The 8,718-nt window shown below is 40.4% G+C and overlaps 1 protein-coding gene across 1 annotated transcript in view; it reads left to right on the top strand.

Annotated features, from left to right (window-relative positions):
• Positions 1-8,718, top strand: part of PKHD1 (polycystic kidney and hepatic disease 1 (autosomal recessive)) — a 401,857-nt gene that overhangs the window by 177,456 nt on the left and 215,683 nt on the right. The window contains exons 43-44 of the mRNA XM_004674033.1: positions 5,613-5,725; positions 6,998-7,103. Coding sequence (XP_004674090.1) covers positions 5,613-5,725; positions 6,998-7,103 — 219 coding nt within the window. The remainder of the gene's footprint in view (positions 1-5,612; positions 5,726-6,997; positions 7,104-8,718) is intronic.

Here is an 8,718-nt window from a genome sequence, read left to right as displayed (position 1 = left end):
GAGAGAGAGAGAGAGAGAGAGAGAGAGGGAGAGAGAGAGAATAATGTAGAACAAGAAATAGATGTGTTTGTGGGAGGATCTGCTTCTTCTAGGGTCATTCTGATATCCAGGAGATAGATGTTTCTGGGCTCTGAGGACCTGTTTCATGGGTGGTGGCTTTTATGTCCTGCACTTGAATAGATCAAGGTCTAACCATCTCTTAGGGGAATGTAGTCAATTCTGGTGTGTGCTCAATTTTGCCATCTTTCTCCTGTTTTGCTTTTTTCCTTTCTTGCAGTTCCACAAAATAGTTCTAATAGTTATTTAGTTGCTATGCTATTGACTAACTAGGATTTTTTTATTTTTTAAACTAAAAATATTTAAATAATTTTAAACTCATTCACCTTCAGAAGTAGTTGCAAAATCCAAGACAGTTCCTGAGAGTCCTTCTCCATGTTAATGTAATCATCACCTTCAACATAGAGCAATTTTAAAACCAGGAAATTGGTATTGGGTAATGTCATTAACTAAAGAAAGCCCTTATTTAGATTTGAAGAAGGTGACCTATTTTTAGGGGCTGGGCAGCTGATCCTGAAAGTGTAAATCCTCTCTAACAAATACAGGAGTATGGCCTTCAAATTTCTGGCATGGCTGTCCAGCAGGGAAGAAACAGAATTGATCTTAAGTCATTGTAGTGATTTGCAGCTTATGTTATTCCCGGGTTGTCCTGACCCACAGCCCAGGAACAAACGCTTAGCCACAGTGCATGACGTTCACCTTGGCTTCTACTCTGCATCTTTACTTGGCCATCTTTGTAGTTCAGTGGCCTTCAACCCTGTGTGGTATCGGGATTTCAAGAATCATATGCCTTTTTGGTTTTCGAAGCCACAGTGGTCTGGCTGCCTCCCTGCACAGACTTCAGCTGAGCCAAGTCCAGGGCAGTTACCCAGTGAAGTATATCTTTGTGCCTTTTTGCTAGTGAGGAAATGCTAGTGGCATTTCCTGTTGGCCTCTCTAGGGAACCTGTGTTATGCCTTTGTATTCTCCTCAGCAAGGTCTTAGTAATGTTTTCTAAAAACAGGTTGGTTGGGGTTGCACACACACTGCGTGTGCCACAATCTCTGTCCTCAGACAAGCCCAGCATCTGAGGCTCTGACTCTCTTCAGGGGGATATTTTGTTATCTGTCAGGAGGCTCCATCCTTCCAGTAGATATAAGTCTATCCTATCTATAGACAGGACAGGCTTTACTGTCAAACAGTGAGGGATTGTTTACTTCCAGAATTCCAGAGTATCCATATGTATGGATTTACGGGAAATTTCTTATGACCAGATTTCTGTTTAGAACAGACAGTCTGTGGAAAAACCCTGAAGACGAGTCCTTTGGAAACATCCATTTAATTTGAGGGGAATTTGTTCTGGTTTGTGAATCAATTTTGTAAGGAATTCTGTGTTTAAAGGCCCAATTTCGGTTTCCTAGTTCTTCCCACTCAATAGCTAATGTATATTTAAGAGCTGCCTGAAGGGTTAACTCACTTTTTTCTAGTGACTATAGACGCACACCTCAAGGAGCTGGCTTACTTGGGCAGTTAATTTCTCTCTGGAATTTCTCTTGCTTGAATGTCCATAATACATTGACTTCCGCAAAGAATTGATTTCCACACAAAATTCCCTGCTTGCCTTAAACCCTTCCCCACAAGCCGCTGGCTGCCTGCATAAATATGTGGTTTTTCCTCATGAATCATTTGTAGCATACCCAATTGGAATGGAGAGTAAAAAGGGCTAGGAAATAATGTGACCAGACTGTTAAAGTGCTTCTTTTATAAGAAAAGTGGGCCTTATCGGCTGACAGAAGACCAAAGTTGCAATAGACTGTCAAGTAAAATACCTGGAAAGTGTTTGTATGTGAGCTCCCAGGTGCTCCATAAATACTCATGACACTAGGGCACATGATTCAATAAATCTATTCATTTACATGCTCTCTGAGCATCTGTCTGGCAAAGGGGATGCAGAAGGATGTAGTCTTTGCAGTGCATTCTGGAGACCTTTGCATCCTTCTCCTCCTCCTGACATAGCATTTAGTTGGGGACAATATAGAGGTGTGTGCCCAAAAGATCAATTTCAGTCTCCAGGCCACTGTTCTCATTGTCTGTGGACTTGTGGACCAGGCAGTGGTTTAACAAGCCCTGTGCTCACTCTTGGTTCTTACAGATTCCTGGCTTTTCTCAAGAGTTCACGGGTGTGTTGGGGACACAACATTCAACACAGGGGGAAGGTTTCATTATGTAACCCTAACTGAGAAGTAACAGTTGTGTTACTTCTTTGTATAACTGAAGAAATACAGGACTGAAGAAATACAGTGGGCACTTGTACTGGCAACTCAGGGGGCAGTGATTCTTCCTGAAGTTGCGAATCATGAGTGAATGTGTTGTTTACCAGTAAGAAGGAAGAATCGAGCTGGCTTATGCTAATAGTTATTCCTTTCAAGATGTCAGATCTAGTTAAAAAGATAAAAATTTCTTAGAAAAGAAAGTCAAATTATTCTTACTGGAACCAACCATTATATTTTCATATTCAGTTTAGTTTCCCCATCACAGTTTGGAGGTGGATATGGTTTATTTCAACAACACATATTACTGCCTGGACTGTAGAGCTGGGTTTCATAGCCAGGGTACTATTAACATTTGGGGTCATATAACTCTTTGTTGTGAGAGGTTGTCCTTCTGTACTCTGTATAGCAACATCCTAGCCTTCCTCACTGAAGGCCAATAGTACCCCTATCCCTGAGTTGTGACAACCAAAAATGTCTCCAGATATTTCTAAATGATCCTTGGGGGATACTGTCATCCATGATTGACAATCACTGTCCCCGACTATGCCATTCTGAGATAATTGGGGTCTTAGAGATGGCCCTGGTTCCCTAAAGTCAGGTGGGCATTGTGAATAGTAATTCAACTTCACATTCAATGACATCCAGAAGTCACTTTTTCTGAGTACCATGTGGGTGAGACATATGATTAGAATTTCAATGGCTTCAGGAAATTGGAAATGCTCAGAATCCAAAATAACAAAGTAGGGAAGAGAATGGACCTGTAGTCCATACGGGGAGAAAATGCTTTGTAACTGGATAAAAAGTGAGGACTGGCTAGCTAGTTATAAATGCACAGGTGAGAGGACCTCTGGGCCCATAGCAAATAGCAAACAAAAGTCAAAGAAACAGCACTGGGGATTGTGTAGCAGGCACTGCCTCCCTGTATTCTGGAGTCTTGCCTGAATGCTGCTTCCTGGACAGGCTCTGAGTCTTGGTAAATTCTGACCCTTCTCACACAGGGCACTGAAGGCCTCTGGGAGATGGGACATTGGTTTTCTCTTTCACATGAGGCAAGGTTATTTTCGGTTTTAAAACAACCTATTTCAGGTTGTCTCCCAGATTGACTTTGCTTGGTTTTTTGTGTGTCTGCATGTGTGAATGTGTATTTCTTGTATGTGTGAGCATGTGCTCGTGTGCGTGTGTTCCTAGAGTTACCTTTAACAATACCTAAGGTCCTTGTGTTTAGGAATTAAAGTCAGTAAAATATTAATCATGAATGAATTACATGAGGTGAAATAAGTTTATTAAATGAAGGTGGAGGGTGTTAGCTGAATCTTAGCTCTCAATCCTTTACTCAGAATGTTGTAAACATCCTGAGCTCTGTAAAAACACTGAAAAAGCTCTGCACAACATTCATGCCCCTCACTGTTTGCACTGTGTTATGTAATTGCAGATAATCTCCATCTTTTCTTCCGCCTTTGTTCACATTTCCTGTGTGGGGACCTCCCTGGGGCATAACACATTAGGACACAGCATTGCAAGCCAGCCAAAGCTGCCTCAGTGTGAGTTCATAAGTTCGATCCCTGGCCCCAGAGGTGACCCACATGGCACAGCAGACTTCTCCTGTCTCAGCCACTGCTCCCCTCAGCAGTGTACTTCATCAGTCTGCCTGTTCTGCTCCCCACTCTGTCTCTGGTGAATCCTCTTATCAGCCCCATACCTCTGGCTTTACTCCAGTTCCATATGCATAAATAAATAAATCTTTAAAAAAAAATCCTATGTCAGTAGCCAGTCCTCATTAACTTTATATCTAAAGCTTCATGATACCCCATCTATTGAATGACAGAATTTCAGAACTCTCCTCCTTAAAAATGCTCTTCAAAATGCCACGTCTTTTCTTGCTCACTAGTAATTGACCCTACATTCTTAACCATGTGTTTGTGCTTACAAGTTGAGCAGCTTTTATTCTGTGTGGTAGAAATGGAAAGGATTTTATACTACCTGGATTATTCATGTGAGGAGGACAACTCCTTAGTTAGACTTGACCCAAAAACCTTCTCACATTTAGGAGAGATCTATATTTAGGAGAGAGCAATAATAGACACTACCCCAGTCTCATCTACCAGGTTACCAGGTGCGCTAGGGTTTACTCACTTTTTTCTAGTAACGAAAATGAACACCTCAAACAGTTGATTTGCTTGAACAGTTAACTTCTCTCTGAAATTTCTCTTAATTGAATGTCTATGATACCATTTCTTTCTTATTTAATTTTCCTTTCATTTTCTTAACATCATGGTTATTTTTTGGCCAGTATTTGATTTCTTCCCTTTGGTGAAGTCCCAGTAGTTTTGCCACCATCATAGAACCCATGATCCATCATCATAGTCCCTTGTGCTCTTCCCTCCCCTATTTTGGCACCTCTCCCCCCACCCTTCCTCCTGCCCTCTGCTGTTTGTCTCAGATAGACAAAGAATGTTGCATTATATATCTTATCCACTCTTGAGAAGCTATAGACAATTTTCTTGTTCTGTTCTTGACCTATAGTGAATACCTTTTCATTTTCTGCCACATTTTCCCACTTGCACCCTATTGTTGGGCATCTTGGCTCTGGGTCTTGCCTTCATTTCTCAGTCCTGGACCAGCTATTTGTAATACTTGGACAGGAATTTGCTTGGACAGGAATGGAGCTGGCTGTGACAATTACCAGTTTGGTGAGTGGGAAATTCATTCAGTTATTTATTTTTTTAAATCTGTGAAATTATAAAAAATAATACATGATTCAGACTTGTGGTGAAAATAAATGAGACTCTAAAATCTGTTACTGGATTATATATTATCTCCTCTAAAAATCTTTACTGTGAGTATTATATACTTGCTGATAAAAAAGGAATACTTCTAAGGAAAAGACACAATGCAACATAAGTATGGCTTGCACTGTGTTGGGCAGTCTTTTTGTTGGTGACCTGGTGGCAGATCCTCACCTTGATTTTTGTAGGTCTCTTTTTCTCACATCTTATAGATGGCTCTTCCTGTATGCTAGCTCCCCATCTGAGGATTCAACCAACTGACATTCACAGTTGGCTGTATTCCTGAAAATATGTAACCCTCAGAAAAAATATTCTGTAAGTTGACCTGCACAGCTCAAACCCATTTTATTCAAGGGTCAACTGTATGTTGGATCCCCAGGGGAAAAACAAATAATTAAAGGAGCCCATATACGTTGGCAGAAATAGAATGAAAAATCAAAATGTGTACACAGAAGACTTTCCATCACCTCTGCTTTATATGGAACAGCTATTCTTTAACGCTCTTTAATTTCTCTAGGGGAACAAGGTGTGTGCTGCTGGTTATGGCTACTTTTTCCATCTTGTGACAAGCCAATCATCACATGCGCCTCTTATCTCATTCACCCAAAATGCTGCACATTCTTGTATAAGGTAACTTTGGGAGAAACTCATCTACTTATTAGCTGTGTAAGACTTATGATTTAGCATTTTTGTGTTACAACCCTCAGATGGAGCATATAAGTTTTGACTTCTGTGTGAGCTGAATAAGCATTTTGGATCATAAAAGTTTGGGTGGAAAGGGGAGGGAAAGGAATAGCCAAGTCACTTGAGAGGGCAGCTGGGATGAGTGTGCCTTCTTTGGCCAGAGAAAAATTTATTAGAAAAAGCAACTGAACTTCCAAGAGATTGTGAGCAGCTGGCAATACAGAACCCCTGAGGGACTAGATGGCCTGAGTTCAGGAGCTGAGTGGGGAAATGAGCCTTAGAGAATTTCTTTGCCTGTAACATGAACACCTAAAGTGAGCAAAGTCTAGGGGAACCAGGTGGCACAGGGGATGTGGGAACATGAGAAGAACAGGAGCTTTAATCAGTCAGTCACTCAAATCCTGACTGTACTACTAATAAATTGCTTTTTTGGTATAGGGGGGATGTTACCCTTATTTGTAAAATGAGGACAGATCTACTTGGAATTTAATGTGAAAATTAGGGATGACTTATGTAATGCACCTATGAAAGCCCTTGGAATATAGTAGATTTTAGGAATTGATGTTGATAATTGCAATAATAATTATATAGTAATAGCTAGGCTGGAAATTGATAAGGCCTGGCATAAGAATTAGGAATGATTGCATGTAATGTTCAAGTGTCAGCTGAGGCTGGATACTACACAAATTGAGAAATTCTAGTTGTGATTATGAAGATTCTGTCTAACAGCATTTCATAGCCTTGGAAGGGGCGGGAGGGAGGGAAGGAGAGTAGGAGGGAAGGCGGGTGGTGAGAGCGCGAGAGGGAGGGAGGCAGCCAGAGTGCAGCAGTGACAGGGCATTTCTGGGAGGAGAACAAAGGATGGGCGCCTGATACTTCTGGTAGCCAAGGGGGTAAGTTTAGAAGGAAGATGACAAGATAGGGGGGTCTTGTTCCCAAGGGCTGGATGAAGGGGTCCAGACTAATGGGAAGGGAGTGAACCCGAGAGGGCATGGACAGCATGGTCTGGGATCATGGCAGCCTGTGAACTGGTTACAGCTCACAGAGGGTGACAGTGTGGAAATGTTAAACAATGAGCAATGACAGAGAGAGGGGTCACAGGTCTTACTTCCATTCTCCTTTATTCATTAACATTCTTTTGTATTTTCCAGTGAGGAAAAGTAAAAGCTTGAGGCAGAGATTGGCTAATGTTCACTCTTTTTTCCCCCCCACCCATAGGAGTGGTCTCTTTGTATACCCTAAGTTTCAGCCACCTTGGGATAATGTCACTGGCCCTACCCTATTCCAAAATTTTTCAGTTTGGGGAAGTGCAGGTGGTGCTCAGGTAAATTTCTTTTATTCCTTTTTAAATTAAGAACTTTTTTTTTTTCTCTAAAAGGACCATTGCAATGTTATCACAGTTTTAGAGCAACAACAGCATCATAGGTGTATATGGAATAGTTCTTAAGTGGGCAAATTCCTAGTCAGTAAGCCAGAGTTTCTTCATTTACTTTGTGGTGGCTTTTTTAGCAGTTCTCATGAACAGCAGAACATAGAGATTTCTAGCCAGGAGGGCTCATAAAGATTGTCCCTTCCTCCCCTCCCCTGCCTATTTAGGCATAAAATAATAAGGGTTAGAAAGTAAAGGAGCTTGCCAAAGGTCACATAGCTAATTAGTAGCACAACCAAATGCAGAATCCAGATCCCAAATGTTGTGCATTTGAAACCTAATATCCTAATTAACATATGCTTCAATCATAAAATGTGCCGTTCATCTTTGGAACACAAAAGTTTCAGCACCAGCTGCCATTCTAACCTCGATCATAAGCTAGATTTTTTTCTATTTTCCCATAAGAGTAAAAAGGCCACGTTCTATCATTCACTCTTCATTATCACAATGATCTTCTTGCAAGGAAGTCTTGAATGCTCATTGTTAATAGTAACAGGTAACTAGTATCCAGGGTCACTATTTGGAGCAACACAGAAAATTACATACACTTGGTCTTTGCCACTTAGAAAATTGGAGTCTAAGGTGCACAGATGAGAAAATATGTTTGTGGGACTTTTAGGGAAAAGACTAAAAATATTTAACTGAGTCATAGTGAGAAAGTAAGACATTTATTTCACATATCCTGTAGCAGAAAGATTATTGTGGATGGCAAAAGCCCCAAAATATATAACGAGGTTTCTTAACAGGTTAAGATCTCATTGTGTTTAGTATTTGTCCTCATAAAATTTTAAATGAGGACTTTATTTCCTATAAGCACTTAGATTATAGGTGTGACAAATCCAGTAGAAAAACTTGTTGAGTGTCAGAGAATTAACTTATGCCTTGAAGAGGATTAAACCCTGCCCCCCCCCCCAAAAAAAAACAAACCTGCCTCCCTGCTCTTTAATAATCTTGCTCTACAGGAAATAGTCTAATAAAGCAAATATTTTGAAAGATGATCATTGGAGTCAGTTTTCTCAAGTTCTGCAATCAGAGGTGCTAAACCCATCAAAGAAAAATAGATCCTTAAAGATCAACCCTGTGCTCTAAAATAAATTAACCAGAAGTTGAAGTAATGTGCATACTTGTCATATTTTAATTTTGTGAGGAGAGTTGAAGAAATCAAATAATGTAGCAGCAAGGTATTATACTTAAAATGTAACCACTTTAAACAATCCTGAAAAAGAAGAATAAAGTAAGAGGATATACACTTCCATATTTTAAAACTTACCACAAAGTAATTGAGGCAGTGTGGTTTTGGCACAGGGGTGCCCAAATAGGACAATGGACTAGAGCTCAGGGTCAACACATAAACCCATACATGTATGGGCAGCTAGCTTTTCATGAGGATGCCAAGACCTTTAAATAGTTTCAACAAAGGACATGAAAGATACTGGATAGTCACATGCAAAAGAATGAAGTTTGGAGCCTTATACTACTTAGAAAACTTAGCTCAAAAAGAATAAAAATC

Source organism: Condylura cristata, unplaced genomic scaffold, assembly GCF_000260355.1.
Source record: "Condylura cristata isolate star-nosed mole 26May11 unplaced genomic scaffold, ConCri1.0 scaffold00001, whole genome shotgun sequence".
Lineage (NCBI taxonomy): Eukaryota > Metazoa > Chordata > Mammalia > Eulipotyphla > Talpidae > Condylura > Condylura cristata.
The sequence above is the reverse complement of the archived record's forward strand: the minus strand, read 5'-3'. Positions and strand labels throughout refer to the sequence as shown.